This window comes from Gymnoscopelus braueri (assembly GCF_963280865.1).
Source record: "Gymnoscopelus braueri genome assembly, chromosome: 20".
NCBI classification, from domain to species: Eukaryota; Metazoa; Chordata; class Actinopteri; order Myctophiformes; family Myctophidae; genus Gymnoscopelus; species Gymnoscopelus braueri.
Genome location: NC_137622.1, coordinates 43,751,641 through 43,774,822, shown reverse-complemented (window position 1 = coordinate 43,774,822; position 23,182 = coordinate 43,751,641). Strand labels below are relative to the sequence as shown.

General features: G+C 42.1%; 1 protein-coding gene across 1 annotated transcript in view; it reads left to right on the top strand.

Moving 5' to 3' along the window:
- Positions 1-23,182, top strand: part of LOC308075733 (NACHT, LRR and PYD domains-containing protein 3-like) — a gene marked incomplete at its 3' end in the record, with an annotated part of 187,927 nt that overhangs the window by 78,871 nt on the left and 85,874 nt on the right. Inside the window, exons 8-12 of the mRNA XM_080415679.1 lie at positions 3,981-4,322; positions 4,444-4,719; positions 8,800-8,913; positions 13,705-15,535; positions 18,787-18,951. Of these exons, the coding sequence (XP_080271805.1) occupies positions 3,981-4,322; positions 4,444-4,719; positions 8,800-8,913; positions 13,705-15,535; positions 18,787-18,951 (2,728 nt within the window). The remainder of the gene's footprint in view (positions 1-3,980; positions 4,323-4,443; positions 4,720-8,799; positions 8,914-13,704; positions 15,536-18,786; positions 18,952-23,182) is intronic.

Sequence of the window (23,182 nt, the reverse complement as noted above, 5' to 3'; positions counted from 1 at the left end):
GACAAAATATGTTTTAAGTTATTCTTTATTTTAAATTTGTATTTCATTTTTGTTAAGACAAAGAAACAGTTTGGAACTGGCTTACACTACAGTTGGCTTCATGTAATATTATCTACCTACCTATAGAATAAAAAGGCATTCTTTGATACAGTATTGAAAAGAGGTAAGAGTATTGTTAAAATTGTATTTCATTGTTGTTAATGTTAAAAAGAAAACTATAAATATGCCTTAGTGTGCCTGGCTTACAGTACAGTTGTCGTTATCTACCTCAGGAATAAAAAGGCAGCCATTCTTTGATAGTCTTGAAAAGAGGGTAAGAGTATTATTGTTAAAAGAAACCTGGATTTGACATTTGTGTAAGAAAAAAAAAAGTTTCCAGTCATTTGCTACCTGTAAAGAGAATAAGAGAAAACAAACAGTATTGTAAAAAAGAAGAAGAAAATACTGGTCTGGATTTGTGTAAGAGAAATAATAAAGAAAAAGATTTTTCGGTCATTTGTCTGGAAAATTATTTTGTTTAAAACATCGTGAGAAAATCGTGAGAAATCGTATCGTGAACCTCAAATCGTGATTCGAATCGTATCGTGAGTTGAGTGAATCGTTACATGCCTAGTTGTTACCCTCTTTAAGGTATTCACTCTAAATAAATTGTCGGTTGAAAAGCCGGCTGGCACCCCAAACAAGTGAACGTAAAGGGGTAATCCGCTACAACACACACCCTCTCACACACACACACACACACACACACACACACACACACACACACACACACACACACACACACACACACACACACACACACACACAGCTCCACTAGAAGCTGACAGTCTGAGAGCTCAACATCTTAGAATTAAGCACTATTATTTCCCTGCCATATAACATTTCATACAATAATGGATTTATTTTGTTATTTATTCTTACAGACATCCCAGCTTTGTTTTGGAGAGGACTATTCATGGTTGTCATTCCTGTGACATGTTTAATTGTCTATTCTTTGGTAAAACAATTGGCTGTCTCACTCACACATCTGTACAACACACACACACACACACACACACACACACACACACACACACACACACACACACACACACACACACACACACACACACACACACACACATCAATTTATATGTATCTTTGATATTTAACATTTGATTAAATAAAGCAAACTGAATAAGTAATGATGATATTTCCATTGTTCAATAGATGTTTAAGATGCCTATGGAAGTTGGATTTGATGTCACATGTTCCAGTTCAGAGTATTATATAGAGGAGAGATGCTGCCCCCTGTGTGGCCCTGGTAAGAACTACATCTTTTAAATTGTCTGGGTGTCTTATGCTTGTTGTGCATTAGTGCATAGATATAGAAACCTAGATACCTCATTGGCCTCTGCAGTTCGTTGGAGCAACTGGTATCGCGGCCGCCATTTTAGCGTAGGCAAACTGACACTCAAAGTGACTACTGGCCAATCACAGCGCTCACAGTGCGTTGACTACTGGCCAATCACAGTGCGTCTTTTCCGGGACTTGTCAGTGCAATGGTTCTCAACCAGTGGTCCGGGGACCACCAGTGGTCCTTGAGGGGGTTCCAGGTGGTCCCCAGCTAAATGATGGAGAGTTGATAACCAAATGGACCCTTATAGATCTTTAAATCTTGAGTATAACATTTCACACTCTCAAGAGTCAAATTGTTAAACATCTGCATTACTTACTATACAGGTACACAATTAGAGAACGTAAAGAATTGTTATTTTGACAACATCTTATCGAACGATAACAACATATTCTAAGTTTTGGGTGTGAGAGGCTAAAGCTCATCAAACGGTGTTCCGTGGCTCAAATGCCGAATAAATAATGGACCTTGATATGAAAAAGGTTGAAAACCACTGTTCTAATGCATTTATGTCCATTGAAGCAGACGGTCTCTCCACAATTAAAATCTTACAACTCCCTGAATTTTCAACCTATTTTCAAGCGGTTAAGTTTGTCACAAATGCGAGACATGGAGTTATGGATCCAGTAGGCGTAGGCCTATATTTGGTTACATCTAAATAGCATATTTTCATACCAAAATACTTTCAAGTAACAGTAATAGTCACAAAATATTGTTGTCTCCATTCACGGACAGACTACATGAAATATGCTGGCCACATTGCAGAATTGCCTTTATCCAACATCCTTAATGTTAGCTATTCAGGTCAGAACAGAGCTATCAAGCTGCGTCAAGCTTCACAGAGCGAGTCACGGTCGAGTCTTTATAGCAACATTGCCACAATATTAGCCTATTCATTAATTTAATTTAATTGATAATAGGCCCACAAATCTACAGGAATGACTGCTCTGATTTAATTTTCTAATACATATTAACATTCAAGGCCAACAATGTATGCTTTTATTTTAAGGTATTCTTTATTTTGTATATATATATATATATATATATATATATATATATATATATATATATATATATATATATATATATATATAGTTTAGTCCTACAAAATTATTTATGAAATGCAAACAAATTAAATTCCAATGTGATTGTGTGTCCAACAGGAAGCCATGTGTCTGAACATTGCACAGAGTTCACAGCAACATCATGTGAACTCTGTCCTGAGGGAACCTTCCAGCCTCTGCATAATGGAGAATTACATTGTCATGAAGGTACATTTATATATATCTTTCATATAATGAATGGAAAATGTACAAATTAGAACTGTAATAACTGCAAAAGCTTATAATTAAACATAAGTGACGCATAGGGCAGCCATTGCAATGGCATTTAAATAAAATGATAAAAAGGATAATCAAAACATAAAATCATCATGAAAATCATACAGAGGCCACATGAGGGAAGGGGGTTTCCATGAAATTAATGAATCTGAGAGTTAACTCCAACTAAAAAGTATAATATTTGCCTACTAGATGTAGTTGAATAGAATATTGAAAGCGTCGTAAATCAATCAGATGTCATTAAGACGTCAGTCAATTAACTCTCAACAAGAAGTATAAAGTACACACACTCAAGCAAAGTAATATTACCTCAAAATTGTACTTAAGTACTGTACTGGAGTAACTGGGTCCATTTGATTCCATTTGCACACTCTAATTAATAGGTCTAACTGAGTACATAGATGTCTGAGTACATGTACTCAGTTATTTGCTACATGTTGTAGCTATTCTCAATCATCTGTATTGTCACATCACAGGTTTACAGGTGTAAAACAATGGGTCAAGTTAGTTTTTTGTGTAAGCTCCATTGTTTTTGTTTCCAGAAAAAGAGAGATGGGGGAGGGGACTTCTTGAGTACCATGGGTACCCAGGAGTGTCTTAGAGTAAACACTTAACAGTAAAAACATGTAAAAAACTTGTCAGAAAATAGCAAATCTACAAGCTATTAGCTATTATTATAGGCAAGTAGTTTTATCACTGCGCTATCCACCCAGCCTCCAGGCTGGAACCGTTATTAAGGTGACACTAAAGTTCCTATTCAAAAGGAAATGATAAAATATGCTGCCATTAATTAAGTGTTTGATTCGTAATGCACTTTTTCCCTTCCTAGAAATGTACCCTTCCTCCCTCACTTCATTTTAATCATGTCACATACAGTATAACTATAGTAGGTTACTCTATGCTTTCTTCAGTCTGTGTGGTCTGAGCTGACCGGGTGCCGTGTTTCATTTTTCCCCTTAGGATCTAACTCCCCGCTCACCTGAACGCGCATGTTGTTTTCAATTCCGCCAGCAGTGGGCGCCAGATAACCTGTTTTATTATAACATCTGCAAGTAGTACAGAATGTGGGCTGCAATTGTTATCTATTAGATAGAAAGGCAGACAGACAGACAGGTAGATAGACACAGGCAGACAGACAGACAGGCAGACAGACAGACAGGCAGACAGACAGACAGTTGATTACAGCGTATGACTCCAGTGTGCATCATGAACTAACACCATGCTTCATTTGGTTTTGTTTTAAGGACAACATCAGGTGATCGGGTCTCAGGACATCCTGATCAAAGAGGGAGATGAGGTGATCCTTCCATGTCTCATTAAACCACCGTTCAACATGGCCAGGAAGACAGTGGAGTGGTCCAGACCTGACCTGAAGCCGTACCTCATACATCTCCTCCAAGATGGACATTACAAACATGACCAAGACCTGAACCTGTTGTACAAAGAGAGGACGTCTCTGTTTCCTGATCATCTTCCTGATGGTAACATGTCACTGAAACTGTCCAGAGTGAAGCTCTCGGACGAGGGGAAGTACAGATGTTCTGCTCCACAACTGTACATCAGCACTTTGATCCAGCTCCTTGTTGGTAAGTTTCAGTGTCCAAAACATGGATGGAAAAATAAATAACAATAGAAAAGAGCCAATTGAACCACTACAGTGCTATAGGATGGATGGATGTATAATCATATATAATCATGTTTTTTCAGGGTCAGTGTCTCAGCCAGTGATCTCTTCAAATGGATCAACAGACAGTGGTGTATCTTTGTCATGTGACTCTGGGTGCTGGTATCCTGAACCTGAGATGTCTTGGCTGCACAGAGATGAAAACAACATCTCTGCTGAACCCTCAGTGACACACAGACCTTCTCCACACTGTTACATTGTCCAGAGCAATGTGACAGTGTCACTACCAGGTCATGTGACCTGTAGAGTTCACCTGCCACACTTCAACTACACTGTTGAGACACACCGTTACATCTCAGGTAATGAATGTTTAATCACTGTTTAAAGGTATCATGACATTCATTTTCACTTTTTTTTATTTTCAATGTTTTATTTGGGGTTTTATGACTTCAATTACACCCAAAAAACCTGAACTTAGAACATTCAGTGGATTTTCTGTGGTCTGGGGTTTTCTGAATAATTAGGCTGAAAAGTAATCTGAGCTTGGCCCTTCGACAGTGAGGTCACAGAGTCGATTAATCCCGCCCACTCTCCTCCTCGCCCCTCCCCTCCCCTATCCTTTCCTTTGGGGGGGGCGGAGCAGAGGCGATGATTGACAGGCAAAATCCCTCACCAGCGACACCCGCAGGCAAAGATTTCTTTTTTCATTGCAGTTGAAAAGGCTTTAGAAATGTGAGAGAAAAACACCTGCCATTGATCACTGGAATGGAATTTTCACTTAAAACTTTTTGTACACTTTTGAAGGACCAGGACAAAGACTTTGAATGTGGTGTAAAAGTGAATGTCATTAAACCTTTAACACCTTGAAGAACCTCTGTAAACACCTCTGTCTCACTGTATTCACTGTAACATTATACTGTATATCCACCTGTTTCCGCGGGAATTTACTGGAGCAAAAATCCTGTGTGGGAAACATCCTGCGGGGGGACCGGAAGTAGGAAATAGCGGCTCAGTGTGTTTACATTTGCCAGCAGAACGTAGCTGTACTGCGAACAGGCCTTTTGCATGTAGTTGAAGCGCAAGGGGGCGGGGGGGGGGAGAGAGTCAGCGCACTGAAGTCAAGGCACAGACTACTGTGTTGTTGACGGACAACGGATGCACGCTTATGAGAAACAACACAAATAAAACCTGGCAAAACAGTTGCGTGCATTAGCGCAAGATGAGGATAAATGAAACATTCAGTCTAAATGTCCAGCAACTACTACCAATACTTTTGTATTTGAAACCTTACATTTCTCTAAATATTATAAACTCTTAGGACAGCCTAATACAAATATAATTTATGAAAAGGCTACTATAGGCTAGCCTGGTATCCAGCCTGCTTCGCTACGTTCGGCGGACTTTTTTTTCTCTCTTCGCTTCTCAGTCTGGAAAGCCTCCTATCTCCAAGGGAGGCGGGACATGCCAAAAGCTTCGAAACCTACCGTGGCTTCTGATTGGTCTGTGGTGCGGGCGGGACAAAAAAAAACAGTGTGATCGTTGTGATTCGTCATTCGTTTGAACAACATCCAATCAGCAACGACGTTGCCCAACGTAACATATGTAGTTCCAGTGTAGTTCTGCAAAACGAGTCAATAGGGTGCTCTCCAGACTGAGAAGCGAAGAGAGAAAAAAAAAGTCCGCCGAACGTAGCGAAGCAGGCTGGATACCAGGCTAACTATAGGCTACAGTGAAGTCGGACTGAATGACTGAAACGCTTTTTCTTTTTTAACTCTCTTGGTGATTATCTGGCACAGTAGTTGTGGATTAGCAAACTGGACATTAATGTTTCCTTTTCGCATGCGAATTACTGGACATTTAGACTGAATATTTCCTTTACCCTCATCTTGCACTAATGCACGCAACTGTTTTGCCATGTTTTATTTGTGTTGTTTCTCATAATAAGCGTGCATCCGTTGTCTGTCAACAACACAGTAGTCTGTAGTGTGCCTTGACTTCAGTGCGCTGACTCTCTCCCCATGCACCGCCCCCCCGCCCCCTTGCGCTTCAACTACATGCAAAAGGCCCGTTCGCCAGCTGCGAACGAGCTACGTTCTGCTGGCAAATGTAAACACACTGAGACGCTATTTCCTACTTCCGGTCCCCCCGCAGGATGTTTCCCACACAGGATTTTTGCTCCAGTAAATTCCCGTGGAAACAGGTGGATACATTCTATAAATACTACACACTGTATGCACTCATTCTATATACTGTGAAGACTGAACCAAACCAACACTCGGAGACAGTATTTGCGAAAGCCTCACAGGGCGTTTTATTCAAATCATTTCACGTCCACAGGGGGGAAACCCCTGGTGCCGTTTGGTGACGACACTTCAAATCATGAATCATTCAATAAACAAACTTTTCACCCCTTCGGGGCTCTGTATCAGTAATTGTCCGTGCGTTTCTCCTTCACGCCCTCTGCGTGGGATTCCAGTCCATGAACATTCCGTTTACACGTGTCGGGTCCTATGTTGCCTAGAACAGAAATATAACCATTAGACTCCGAGTTATATAAACACCAATAATGAGGAGGAGAATAAGTGGAGGTTCACTTACCGCCTGTGCACCTGTCTGGTCAACGTGGAGAATCAGGCCATACTGAGGTAGAGACGGTGCTTTTGGCCTGTCTGTGCGCTCCCCAGCTGGTGGGGGGGGGGGGGGGGGGGGCTCACTTCAGGTTGATTCCACAGATCGACGGGCAGGTAGCGCCCGTCGATGACGCAGCCCAGCTGGGGGCGGGGCCTGGCTGGCCACGCACCGCCTCTGTCCCACTGACTCTCCCTGTTGAGGTGCTTACCTGACAGCGGTTGCCTAGCGACACTCCACAATACATTCTATAAATACTACACACTGTATTCACTGTAACATTATATATACATTCTATAAATACTACACACTGTATTCACTTGTAACATTCTATATACACTCTATAAATACTACACACTGTATTCACTGTAACATTCTATATACATTCTATAAATACTTTATATACATTATCACATTCTATATTATTTTGTCATGCACCAACATGTAAATAACATTTGCTTATATATCAATGTCAACTAATAAACCACTTATCAGAACTATCTGTCCTAAACTACGTAACTATGTCATCAACATGTAAATAACATAAAACTTACATTATAAAGGACCATGTCAGGTTGTTATGTCATCATAAAGTCTAGTGTTCCTCCACCTGTGAAGCTGCTTCTACTCTGAACTCACAACAAAGCAGAAGGATGTTTATCACAGCTCTTTGATAAGCAAAGAAAATATACATTTATTTTTAATGTATTACTAAATGTACATTTATTAATGGATTAATGAATGTATATTTATCCAGAGTGACTTAGTGTACCATGTAGGACATGGCTGTTAATAATAATAATAATAATAATAATAATAATAATAATAATAATAATAATAATAATACATACATACCATTTGTATAGCGCTTGGTACTCAAAGTTGTTTTACAGAAAGAAGATGAAAACAACTTTATTAGGAAGAACTAGTTATTTTTAAACTATAAAAGAAAGGTAAACAAAGGGGGATTTTTTGTGGGGAATGTGAGTCTGAAAAGGTGTGTTTTGAGTGGTTTTAAACGTGGTGAGGGTGGGGGGGGGGCAGCTCTGATGTGAGCTGGGAGGGAGTTCCACAGTGAGGGGGCCTAACCCTAACCCTGTCACCTCAGGTTCACTTATTTGTCCTGAGGGAGCTGGGGGGGGAGGGGGCGTGTCTCAGGGACCAGGTTGTCCAGGAGGTTGGCATCACCTGACCTGAGGGAGTGGGAGGGGACATAGCGTTGGATAAGTTCAGAGAGGTAGCGGGGGGCCTGGTTGTTGAGGGCTTTGTAGGTGGTGATTAGTATTTTGAAGTAAATTCTGTGCTTGACTGGGAGCCAGTGAAGGTCACGGAGGACAGGAGTGATGTGGTCCCTGGATGGGGTTCTGGTGAGCAGGCGGACGGACACATTTTTTACGTACATTGTAGTTTCTTGGGAACCTTGGTGCTGGCGCCGTATAGAAGGCTGTTGCAGTAGTGGAGTCTGGATGTGATGAAGGCATGAATGAATGTCTCAGCATCAGTGTGTGATAGGCTGAGACGAAGGCGGAAGATGTTGCGAAGATGAAAGAAGGCAGTGTGGCGGGGTGTGAAGGGGAAGACGGAGAGGGCATCAGAGAGGGATGCAGAGAGAAGACGGGTTGATGGACTTGAGGTTGTGGAACTTTATGGTGTGTTTTAGCTTCTCATGGGGAAACCCATGACAACTAACCCTAACGGTTCAATCAATCAATCAATTTAATTTGTTGTGTGATGTCTATGATTTCTTTGTACTCTGTGTGTCTGGAATAAAGTTTGAATTCAATCAATCAATCAAACTCACTGTGTTTCAGAGAGTGACATTGCCACAGAGGGAGGATTGATTGCAGGGATTATTACAGTGATCATCATCATCATCTTAGTGCCAGCACTACTGGGATACTTATACTGGAAAAAGAAGGATCCTGGTGAGTCTTGAACTTGACATTTTCTTTTGTATCTATATTTGATCATCCATCTATGTATCTATAATGATAACAATGTGGAAAATATAAATGATTAGTGTCTCCACGTACACTTGACCAACCACTGTCTCACATCTTAACTTTTACAGATCAAACCTTCTTCAATATATTGATTACATTGATCAAACATTTGTTCATGTAGTAAATGTATATATAGTGTTTGTATGAGTTTTTTTGGGGTGCGAGGGGTGAATGGAGCCTGTGCTCCCTTGTGCAACCAGTAGTAGGCGCGCGCCAGTGACACACACACACACACACACACACACACACACACACACACACACACACACACACACACACACACACACACACACACACACACACACTAAACAGAGGGAGCTTAGCCCACATGCTGCTACAGTGTAGCTATCCGTCTCTGAAATGAGAACGCAACATTCTGGATCAGTAGGCTCGGACACACAATAGATTTTAAGCGAGCAGGACCCTTGACCGGATAATGTCCCATTTGGCTCAAACCGCTCTGTGTGTGAATGGACGCGGAGATTGTCCGGTGAATTTACATTCAGCTTGTGAAATGGCTCATAAGTGAAACAAACCATAAATGTCTCTTTATTAATTGTAGACATTACGAGATACGCTGCGCAGTGTGCTCGTCTGTACATGGAGACCAAAGTTATAGCAGGATCACCCGGGTGAGATGTCACCTCGACTTGGGACTCGGTGTAAATAGAACAGTGTTGACACGCTAGTTTTGTTTGCAAGCACATACAACAGCTATAAACTCTGGGAGTGTAACCAAATGGACCTGTGACAGCCGTGAGGGTCCGTTTTGTGCCCTCTCAGGGTTACAAAAACACCCAAAACGTCTCTTTTAAGAGCTACCCACTATTTACTGTTCAAAATAATTCCTGCTATATCGTGAGTATGAGTTGCCCCTAGCCTTTGTTCCCAGCCTTTACTCTGGTTTCCAGGTGGAAGATATTAGTGGAATAATACTAATAATACCTCGTTCCGTGGAAGATTATAAGGTGAACACACACATGTAAGTCCCACCCACTACATTTGATTGGGTAAAGCACGGCTTGCTTCCTGGTCAAAGGCCCGCCCACTTGTAGGCCAGCCTCTACACGTTGTAATGGGTCTTGCCGACAGATTCAGATGTGGAGCTCTGAATCTGTCTTGAGAAATTAAAGGTAGGGTAAGTGTTCTATTTCGTCCCTACTAACCGCCAGAGGCGGTGCTTAAAGCACTGAATATTCCCTTCGCGCATGCGCAGTTTGAGTATGTATACCAACGTCGTCACTTGTGACCCCGGGATGAACCGGAAGAGGCTATATCTTCCGGCGTTACCGGAGGGTCAGTCCCTTTTTTCTTCTCGCACGCAGGTTGTAATAGATCTGCACTAAGACATATTATTGTTACAAGCCGGCGCTCTGGTCACCTGAACTCATTGCCACTAGCCTCTGCTGGAGTCAACCTTCTCCCAGCATAAGCGGGCTACAGCCCAGCCATTAGTGGCTTCCGCTGTGTGGCGTAGCTGTTTTTGGTTTCCATTAGTTGCTACCAGTTGCGTTAGCGCTCTGGTCACCTGAATTCATTGCCACTAGCCTCTGCTGGAGTCAACCTCTCCGGCATAGGCGGGCTACAGCCCAGCCACTATAGTAGCCAAGCCTCCGCTGGTACAGGCAGCGTAAGCGCTCCCTCCCCCCAGCTTACGGTCTCTACAAACCTAGCAACCAGTAGCGTCCGCGCTCTGGGCTATGGATAGCTCCCATTATTGCGCCTCCTGTGAGGCTCCACTCCAGCCAGACGATGGATGCACTGGACGGCGACGCCTGCATGAACTGCGGTTACATGCCTCGGGCAGTGAGTGCGGCCAGATTGGCAGAGGTGGAACCGCCACGGGGTGCAGGCGAAATCCCCCCATCAGGCCAGCCGGCTACAACTAAAGCTAAGCATTCTAAACGTCGGGCTAAGGCGGCTGCGCCCCCCCCCCCCCCCCTCCCAAGAAGAGGTCTGACCGCATTCTGTCGTCTGAGGTCGATCATCTGTCTGCCAAAGCCGGCCCGATCCCCCTTCGGAGGAGGCAGAGGCGCCTACGCCTCCAATGCCACACCTGACCCCAGAGGATGACTCACTCTCTCTGGCGGCCACTCACGTGAGTGATGGGGTCGGAGTCGGGCTCCCACTCCTCAGCCCAGACCTCACTGGGCGACACCATTCCGCAGCAGGCGGAGTCAGCCCCTGCAAGCGCCTTCTTCAGGCGCAGGCCAGCCTCCACCTCTTTCGCCGTTCCTCACTCAGAGGACTACATAAGTGAGCTACAGGCCTGCTGGAGAGACACGAGGGCCCGCCCCCGTCTCTCGGCCGGCGGGCGTACTCTGACTGCAATGCATAACGCTGCAGCAGTGGGCCTGGACCGTATGCCGGCTATCGAACCTGGCATCGCATCCCTCATCGTCTCCCCCGATGAGGCTCTGCGGCGGGACGTCCAACCTGGCGCCCAAGATGGCTGCCTCATGTGTTTGTGCATGGAGAAGTGGATTTAGAATCCATTAGATATCTTTTTTTGTAGCTGCCATCTATTGGATTTCTCAGTTTGGAACAGTTTGGAGCTGTGTTTTGAACAGTTTGGAGCTATTATTTTTGTATTTGACCGGTTCCCAAATGGCAGAAACACCACCTGTCTTAAAGTACACCATGGAATCCCTGGAGGGACTCAGACAATCTGCTCCTCCACTAACCCCTCGGCTGAGAAAGATCTTAAGAAAAGAGGGAGTGGCACGGATACCAACCAGAAAAAGAGGCTGTAGAGGTGCGCAACATTGGGACTGTTGTTGGCAGAAGATTTGACCACACTAAGCCTCGACTGTTTGGATTTGGGAACTCCAGAGTTAAATCACAACCAAACTTAATTAAAGTCAACATACAGAATAATAGACCATCAAACCATGCCCTGTTACCAACTCTCTTGATGACGAATGCCAGATCTCTTGTATATAAGATTGGTGAGCTTCAGTCTATTTTGATACAAAACCATGTGGACGTGGCTGCGATTTCAGAAACTTGGTTTGGACCCCATAAGCCTGAAGAATTATTGGGTATTGATGGTTACACCTTGTTTTCCAAATATCGCAGCACTCGCCGTGGTGGTGGTATTGCATTGTACATCAGAGACTGTGTTCCATCATACCCCCTAACCTGCATCAACGTTCCACAACATCTAGAATGTCTTTGGGTGAAAGTGAGACCCCCCAGACTCCCACGGAACATATCTGCTATTGCTGTGTGTGTGGTGTATTCACCACCTAAATCACCACACCAGGATGAACTCATTGATCATCTAATGGCCTCAGCTGATCTGCTTCGTTCTAAGTACCCAGACATTGGACTTGTTATTCTTGGAGATCTTAACCACCTTGACATCCGTGACATCTGTCTGGATAATAAACTTTGCCAGGTGGTTGAGAATAATACCAGAGGCGAAGCCATCCTTGACAAGATCATCACTAACATGAAACCAATGTATTTGAAGCCTGAGATTCTCCCTGCCCTTACCTCAAGTGACCACAACTGTGTTCTCTGGAGACCTAAAGCACAATCATGCCCCCCCCAGTGCATTAAAAGGGTGGTACAACCTATAAGGGAGCCTGGTTTGAGTGAGTTTGGTAGGTGGATTACCACCCATCCATGGCAGGAGGTGACTGAAGCAACCAGCACCAATGAAAAGGCTAATGCTTTTTATAATACTATCTTGCCTGAAATTGATAGACATTTCCCTATGAAGACAGTGAAAATCTATCCATCAGACAAACCATGGATCACCCCCAAAATCAAGCACCTTATTTACCAGAGACAAAAGGCTTTCAAATCCGGAAAATCATGTGCTTTGGCTAAGTTCTACAAAAATAAGGTCCAAAAGGAAATATATGCATCAAAAAAACACTTCTACAAGTCTAAGGTGGAAGGTATGGAAAAAGCCAATTCCAGGGGTTGGCACAACAATATTAGATCAATGTGCAGCAAAACTCCTAAAAAGGAGGCCCGAATTGATGTCCCTGGAATCAACCCCCAGGGTTGTGGCAATTGCCAATGCAATTAATGCTAAGTTTATCACAGTGTCCCAGTCACTTGAGCCCCTGGAAACCAGCGCACCCCGAAACAACAGGTTGAGAATTGATTGCATGAAACAATCACCTGTGCATCCAGTTTCAATGTTGGTAAACAAATAATTGGTCTATAGGTAGTGAGGAGGACCGCTCCCCAGTGGTGTAGTGGTTGTAAGACCTGTCTCTGAGACATGTCTCTCTTTTCAGGCCGTGACACACTTTGAACTGGAGACCAGACAAAAGATATTTGAACTGGGGACCCCCAAAATATCATATTTGAACGGGGACCCCCCAAAATAGATACTTAGCTAGAGATTCCTCACTGTTTTATAGATTGATATCTGGGGAACAATCATTATCAATTGGCAGCAACCATAGAAAGAGCCTCTGAGAAATACATCTGGCTGTTATGCTCCATTTACTACTTCTAATAGCAGGGACTCCAGTGAGTTGTCATCTCTGTCTTTTCAAAACCAAGTTGTTTGCATCTTGAACTAGTCAACAATCAAGACTGAAATGGAATTGTTTTATTGTGTTATTGGTAAACTCTGGTGTGTGTGTGTGTGTGTGTGTGTGTGTGTGTGTGTGGGGGGGTCTCTCTCTCTCTCTCTCTCTCTCTCTCTGGACAAGGCTTTTAAACATATAATTGCTTTGTTCACTACAGGTCTGCTGGTGAAACAATCAGGACGTCTCATTACTTACTATGAATACCAGCTTCAACTCAACATGGGCAATACATATCTGAGTGTAAAACTGGGCACACGGCCTGAGATCATGTTTGAAAACATCTTCATCCCGCTCTACAATGTAGACATCAAAGTCACAGACATCCACAGTCATCATGAGGTCAGACAGATGGAGATGAAGAAGGCAGGAGAGGAAAAAGAAATCCATCTCAGTGAAATCTTCAAAGACCCTTCTGGAAGAAACAAAAGAACAGTACTGACCGTTGGCTGTGCAGGAATTGGCAAAACCTTCCTCGTACACAAATTTATCTTTGACTGGGCCAAGAAATGTTTTCCCCAAGGTCCACACCTCATGTTCCCGCTCAAGTTCCGAGAGTTAAATCTGCTCAAGGGACAAAACTTTAGTTTGGCAAAGCTAATTCACACATGCATCAAGGAAACCAGATTTATTGAGGAAGACGTTCTTAATGACATCTTCAACGAATTGCAGAAGTCAGTAGACTACAACAACAGCCCCTTCAAAGTCATGTTTGTTATGGATGGTTATGATGAAAACAATTTTCAGTTCAATTTCAATAAAACATTTAGCTTCATGGATGTTTCTGAGTCGTACCCAGTGGATGTTTTGGTACTAAGCCTCATCAAGGGAGAATTGCTCCCCTCTGCTCAGATCTGGATAACCTCACGACCTGCAGCAGCCAATCAGATCAATCAGAAGGACTTTGTTAACAGGATGACAGAAGTACGAGGGTTCATCAGAGATGACCAGAAGAAGGAGTTCTTCATGAAGACGTTCAGTGATGAGACGTCAAGCTCAATCTACTCACACATCAAGGAAACAAAGATCCTCCACACCATGTGTGAAATCCCAGTCTTTTGTTGGATGCTTGCTACCGTTGTGCAGACCATGAAGATGACAGACAAACTGCCAAAAACCCTGGTTGAGATGTTCTGCTACTTCCTGATAGGTGAGACCCGGCGGGAGAAGATGAAGAATCCTGAAGTAGATGAGGCAGACAAAGAGAAGCTCATGAAGGATGCAGGAGAAGTTCTTCTGAAGCTGGGTAGACTGGCGTTTGACCAACTGGACAAAGGCAACATCATTTTCTACCAGAAAGACCTGGAAGTGTGTGGTCTTGATGTGAACAAGGACTTGCTGTGCTCAGACTTTTGCACAACGTTCTTCAGAGAAGACGGTGTGTTCTGCCTCAAAACAGTCTACTGCTTTGTTCATCTGAGCATCCAGGAGTTTCTGGCTGCAGTCTACCTGTTCCACTGTTTCACACAGAGGAACATGAAGGTCCTGAAGACATTCCTTAAAGGCTTCCACTACAACAGTGGCAGTTCCCTGTCTGACTTCCTGAAGGCTGCTATGAAAAAAACCCTGCCGAGTAAGAGTGGTCAGCTGGACCTCTTTGTCCGCTTCCTTCATGGTCTCTCACTGGAGTCCAACCAGAGTCTGTTGGGAGACCTGCTGGGTCAGACAGAGAACATTCCAGAGGAGATCCAGAAAGCCATCAACAACCTGAAGGAGATGAATGATGAGAGGTTCTCTCCTGACAGATGTATCAACATCTTCCACTGTCTGATGGAGATGAAAGACCCCTCAGTAAGTCAAGGTATCCAACAGTTCCTGGAGGCAGAGAGCAGATCAGGGAAGGAACTCTCTGAGACCCAGTGTTCAGCTCTGGCCTCCATGCTGCTGATGTCAGAGGAGGTTCTGGAGGTGTTGGACCTGAACACATACAACACAACAGCTTTGGCGCGATGGAGACTGGTCCCAGCTGTGAGGAACTGCACAACAGCCAGGTCAGTAGTCATGTGAATGTCAACATCATGTTATAGTACCTTTCACTCTCCATTCATACATTCAAAATAAATATACTAATAATAAACACACACACACACACACACACACACACACACACACACACACACACACACACACACACACACACACACACACACACACACACACACACAGGGGGAGGGGGATGGAGAGAGAGGGACAGAGAATCATCACATTATAAAAGACACTGATTGGTCACACTGGTGGTTCATTCTGCAGTGTTTATGTCTATCAGTGGTTCTCAAACCTTTTCATGTCAAGAACCCCAAATTAATGAACCGTATTTATATAAACTAATACATATTTGTCCACAGACCCCCATGTGAACATATTTTGCCAGGGACCCCCATACAAGATTTATGTTAACATTGTTCTAAATATCCCACATTTTTCATTTTTTTTAAAGATTGTTTTATTTTTATTTGTAATAGTCAATCTACTATTTGTTTTAATAGTCAATCTACAAGCTCACAATGTGCTTGTAGATCGGCTATTTTTAAAGAGCTGATGTAGGGTTACAGTGGTTAAACCCATTTTTTTTACAAGCTCATAGTGGCACCCGGTGCCACGCTATGAGCTTGTAGATCTGCTATTTTTGAATAGCCAAACTAAAATATGGTTAAGTGTTTAAAATGATTGTAAATACTAACAACTAATTTTGCTGGGGACCCCCTAGAACACCCTCAAGGACTCAGGTCCTCAGACCTCAGACCCCACTTTGAGAAGCACTGATGTAAACAACACAGGTGATGTAATACAGCCTTGAGGTGCTCCAAGATATCCTCACAGGGCAGGGGGTATTTATCGAAGCCCAAAACATAAGAGATATGAATTAAACACTGAAGACCTCAGAGAGGAGACACAACACAACACAACACAAGAAAAAAAATACCAAAAAATGTACGGCGGCGCCGGCAGGCGGCAGGCAGTTATCCCCCCCAACCCCCCTTGCCTCTGACTGCGAAGGTCTAATAGTGGCCAAACTTGTTCTGTGAGAACAATGGCCAAGTCATGTCTAAACAATCAAGACAAGAGGAGATCAAGAAATAAATCTAATCACCCACGCTGGCACAAACATGTCAGTCTAAAAGTGTATTGATCCCTGCTAACCAGCGCTGCCCAGGGAAACAAGGACGAGGAATTTTATTGGCTCACTATTGGATACATCGTAACATCGCTTCTTTAAGGGGACCGTAAGGGTCCATTTGGTTCCATTTGTACGGGTGGTTGCGTCGTTGTGTTTACATGTGCGGTGGAATAACGGCCGTTAAGAGAGAAACACTCAAAAGTTTCACTCGTCCTCTGTCTCCGTTGAATTTTAATAATCCAAATGATAATAATCTGTTTAGGAAACTCTTAAAAACTCCCTGCGAATGAATGACTAGTGTCGCCTTGCGTGACATATTCAATGTGCGCTGTCTTCTCAGTCTATCTACCGAAAATGGCAGATCTACAAGCTCACTACGTGGTGCGAACAGACGCGTGTGAGCTTGGAGATCGGCCATGTTTGGTGCGTGACACTGTTGTACGATGAAGTATAAATTGCGCTTTTAAAGTGACAGTACACACATTAACCAGTTAACAGTTTCTTCAATATTATTTTCCAAAAGTAAAAAGGTCACTTGCCTTCTGTCTGTTAGAAAAGTACTGTATTTGAAGACCCTAGTAAAATGTAGTGCAAGTGATATATTTTGGCTAAAACAAAGACAAAAGAATAGATTTTTTTTTGTTTATAAAGAGCTGAAGAGACATGGAGATTTTATAGTAATTATTACAGTAGGCATACTATTCATAATATAAAGCCATTTAACACTCATCGCTTATCACTAATACTTAATGATAGGCAAACATATACTTTAGTCATCTTCATTTAATTTTAGATGGTGGTCAGCCACAAACACAGTCACAACTGGCCGGTTCTGTTCAGAATTTGTCCTCTCACGTCTTTCCACAAATTAATAGAAAAAGATCAATAGTGGGCTCGATAAAAGCTCTGCTCAATAAGCAGGATCGATAATGTGCTCATTATCAATAAAAAATAACAAGCTCCATCCCTAGTAATGAACATCAACAAATCCAAACTGCGCTCACAGTTGACACATGGACATCTAAATGACATTATGAAAGTTACCACTGCTCAGAACCTGGTCCCTGATGTTGACAGGTTAGTTAAAGCAAAGAGATGTCAGGTACATCCTTTTTTTGTAAAAAAAACATTTGACCTGAGCTTTTACTGTTGGGTTATTTTTTTCTATTCTAAAACCGCAAAAAAAGCATAGATCTAATCCCCCCATCCCGTCCTTGGTCTGCCCCGGGGTCTCCTTCCAGTGGGACGTGCAATTAATTAATTCATAATTAATCTATATATAATCTTCATAATAACATTTTTAAAGTGATATACTGTAGTTATAGCAGTGACTGAGACAAAAGACTGAAAAACAATGATGTATAACTGAATGTGCATGAGCGTGCATGCGTGTCTCCGTGTCTGCGTGTCCAGTCTGCCCTCAAGTCACTTTTTGACCAATGCGGCCCAGACCCCAAAATGAGTTCGACAAGCCTGGTCTAAACAGTATAATATAAACAAATCTATAATCTGTACATTGAAACTATACACACTATAGGATGCCAGGTCTACAAATAAACCTGCCATCTGGCTATATAACATGATATCTAAATCCTTGGTTCTTAAAGTGGGGTCTGAGGACCCCCAGGGGTCCTTGGAGGGGTACCAGGGGGTCCCCAGCAAAATTAGTTATTATAGTGTCACAATCATTTTAACCACTTTAACCATGTTTTATAGTTTGGCTATTTAAAAATAGCAGATCTACAAGCTCATAGCGCGGCACCGAGTGCCGCGCTATGAGCTTGTAGATCTGCTATTTTTGACACAAAATATTTTTGAGATGGGGGTCCGCAGGCAAATACATATCATTTTGGGGGTCCTTGACATGAAAAAGTTTGAGAACCACTGTTTTAAACAATGGTCAATGGTCATTAATTGTTCACTCACTTTAATGAGGAATTACCAAATTACTAAATACATCAATGTAAGTTACATGCTTTAACTTAGTTCCCTGTTCTTACTGACATCCTGTTAATGTCTGGAGAACTACATAGATAGAAGATCTCTTAGTTTACTTCCTTCACAGTGAACTTGGACTGATCTGTTTTGATCATCTCTGATTTTACATTTAATCTGTCATTACAGACTTGTTGGCTGTGGCCTCGAGAAGGAACACATTGAAGTTGTGGCTTCAGCTCTCAGTTCTAATCCATCCCATCTACGCCACCTGGATTTAAGTTCAAACGAACTGGACCTGGACCTGCTGGAAGCTGCACTGAAGAGCCCACACTGTAGATTGGAGACTCTGAGGTCAGATGAATTTACATGAATTATTTTCATCAGTGAATTACAGTATAATATTATAATATGAATACTGTGTTGATACTTATTTTGATTATTGTGAGTAAGGTTGACATAGTAACACATTGACTAGAATAATGATAAGGTACAGTGACTATAGTATGTACATGTTACAATTACAATTAACACTTGCATGCATTCACCCACAATCACTGCAATTTGTATTTTTACATGTTGAGCCTCTGACACTTAAACTGATTGAAACCTTTATTTATTATAGAAAAGAGCATTGAGGTTTACCCTCATTACAATGCTGCTGAGAACACACACACACACACACACACACACACGCACACGCACACGCACACACTCATTCTCTCACACACACACACACACACACACACACACACACACACACACACACACACACACACACACACACACACACATCAACTATTAAGACTCATACAGATATAAAACACAGAAACAACACAATAAGACCATAACAGAAAGTTAGTAAGTTAAAAACAGTTACATAGTGAGGTAGAGAGATTTAAGAGCAGGTTATTAAATAAAGGATATTGGGGCATTAATGTTTATCATGAGTTGTAGATAGTTCCATGAAATAAGAACATTATAGCAGAAAGCAGATTTTCTCAGTTCAATCTCAAGTGTAAGCCTGTTGTTTGAGTGGATTCACATTTATATTCAGACACAGAGTAAGATGTGTCTGTCTGTCAGTGGTGGAAAGAATATTCTGATGTTTTACTAAGTAAAAGTATCAATACCACAATACAGTAATACAGTAATACAGTAACACAGTAATACAATAATACAGTAATACAGTAATACAGTAACACAGTAATACAGTAATACAGTAACACAGTAATACAATAATACAATAATACAATAATACAGTAATACAGTAATACTCTTAACTAGTTAAAAACTGCATTAACTGCATTAAACATTTTACTTAAGTAAATGTAGGAGCCATTTCATTTGATGTAATGTTTTTTGACTAAATGGCGCCCCCACTGGTCGCCTTGGAAAATGACACCATGGTTCTCTATTAATCAGGAAACAGCTGTGTAGCGGAAACACACACACACACACACACACACACACACACACACACACACACACACACACACACACACACACACACACACACACACACACACACACACACACACACACACACACACACACACACACACACACACTACACACACACACACACACACACACACACACACACACACACACACCCCACACACACACACACACTACACGCACACACACACACACACACACACACACACACACACACACACACACACACACACACACTACACACACACACACACACACACACACTACACACACACACACACACACACACACACACACACCACACACCACACACCACACACCACACACACACACACACACACACAGCGCAGATTGAATGAAAGACTTTGTTTAGAATCATTTGTGAGTTTATTTGAACCTTTATGCTGCACCTGTTTGTTTTGAAACCCTTTTAGTTAAAGTCTGGAGCTTGTTCTTGTTTCATTGTTTGCCCCGCCTCCCGTTTTATTTGATACTTTTACATAAATCAACCTGTTTGTATCCGTCAAGATGCAACAATCAACATCAAACAGTGAGTAACAAGAGGACCAAGTCCAGCTGTTGTGAGCGCGTTGAAAAGACGTATCCAGGCGTAGATTGGCATATTGGCCCTACAATCAAAGTACCAAAGTATTGGTACCAAAAGTAAAAGTACTCAATATGCAGAATGCATATTAAGTACTGCAAGTACTGCATGTATTTTTGAAATTTAGAAAATAGCAGATCTACAACCTTGTTGTAAGCTTAAATCTGTTGTTTTTTGTATAGTATAAAATAGGTAATGAAATAAGTGGTTAATGTACAGTATATTTTGTAACAATAATCTAAATCTTCAAAGTAAATACTAACTAAAGTTTTCAAATAATGGAGTAAAAAGTACAATATTTGACTCTGAGATGTAATGGAGTAGAAGTATAAAGTATTAAAGATAGTCATATTCAAGTAAAGTGAAAGTACCTAAAATTGTGCTTATGTACAGAAGTTGAGTAAATGTACTTAGTTACATTGCACCACTGGTCTGTATTGTCTCTCCAGCTTCACGTCTTAACCTGTCTATCAGCTGTCCTTTGATCTGTTCATCTGTTGTCAACCTGTTGATGTTTCCAGTTTTTTCATTTGTTTCATTCAGACTGATTCACTGCTGGTTGTCAGAGAGATGCTGTGAAGTTCTGGCCTCGGCTCTCAGCTCCAATCCTTCCCATTTGAGAGAATTAGACGTGAGTTGGAACAGAATTCTGGATTCTGGAATTGAGCTTCTCTGCGTTGGAGTGAAGAGTCCACATTGTCACCTGCAGACCCTGAGGTAAATAATGTTTTCTTCTCTGTGTGGATCTGTACTTCATGAACATCAACAGCAGTTTGTTAACGTGTTTATTTCTCTGCAGGTTGTCAGGCTGTGGGATCACAGAGGAAGGCTGTTCTTCTCTGGCTTCAGCTGTGGCCCTCAACCCCTCCCATCTGAAGCATGTGGACCTCAGCTGTAACCACCCAGGAGGAGATGCTGTACAGACACTGCTCTCAGCTGGACTAGAGACTGTCAAGTGAGTAGATTTAGACTGCGTCTTTTTGATTGATTGAAATTTTTATTAGGCAAAAGAATGTAAAACAACACAGTTACATTTATAATGCTTTTGTCTAAAAGGTCCGGCCAAAAAAGTCCTTGCGGACTTGTTTCCGTTGGGGTCCTTGAGTTAATTTCATAGACATATATAGTAGCAACCAAACAGTTCAAAAATCAACATGAAAATACAGATAATACAGAAAAAATACCACTATGTACTAAAAAAGCATTTAAAAAATATATGTAAAAAAAAAAAGGGGGGGGGGGGAAGCATGGAAAAATAAAAATTATATACAAAAAAAGCATGAGGAAATACAAAATATGTACAAAAAGAGGAGGGGGGGGGGGGTCGTCTGTCTACAGGGAAACTGGTACTAGCTCCTCTTTCGGCCTCCAGAAAGATGGGTTTTTAGGGCTGTTTTGAATGAGCCCAGCGAACTGCATTTTTTGAGGGATGGGGTTAGACTATTCCATTCCTTGGTGGCTGTGCTATAGAAGGAGAATTTGCCCATGTTTGTTTTATGGGTGGGTGGTACCAGATTGTTGTTTACGCTCCCTCTAGTTTCGTGGCTGTGGGTGTCACTAACTTTTTCGAGGTATTTATACAGATATGCGGGTATAGGGGGCATATCGGGCAAATCTGCATTTACAATTTTGAAGACCAGACCCATTTTTAGTTGTTTAACCCTGTCTTCCACCCTGAGCCAGCTTAGGCTGGCAAAGTGAGTGGGAGAGAGGTGGGTCATGGGCCCCAGTCCGAGAAGTAGTCGGATCAGTTTGTTTTGGGAGGTTTGAAGCTTAGTCTGCAGTGACACTGAGGTGTTGGAGTACCAAGAGGAGCTAGCATAGTCAAAAAGGGGCTGAATCAGGGCCCCTGAGAGGGTCCTGAGGGCCTGAGGGTTGACAAAAGAGGAAACTCTGCCCATAAATCTGGTTCTCTGGTTTACTCCTTTGACCACCTTTGTTGCCATGCTTTCACCTGACAGGTATTTGTCAAGAATACATCCCAAATAGGTAATCTCTTCTTTGCTAGTGATGATTGTGTCATCGACTTTGACCTTGAAGTCATTTACCTTCATTTTACTGAGGGAATGTTTGGTCCCAAATAGGTTGGATTCAGTTTTCCCAAGGTGTAGAGACAGTTTGTTATCGGTGGTTAGTGCAGCCATTCCCTTGTTTCATGTTCCAGTGTCTAGACAGGTACTTCATGCTTTGTATTTATATATATTTAGTTAATACTATATACTCAACAAATGAATAATGCTAGATTTATGCCTCCTACATTTAATTGAATCGTCCAATTATTAAAGATATACAGTATATCATAACATAATACTTCACATTGTAAGCTGTCATTTGGTCAATTTAACCTATTTTAGAGGAGTCAGTGTTTTAACCACATGATCTATATTCAGGGTGTGTCATAATAGTCAAGCATTCATCAAACATTGTGAAAATAGCAGATCTACAAGCTTGTATATTGGCTGTTCTGTAGGGCAGTAGAGTGGAAAAATGAGGTGACAAGTATAGAGCCCTGTGGGACCC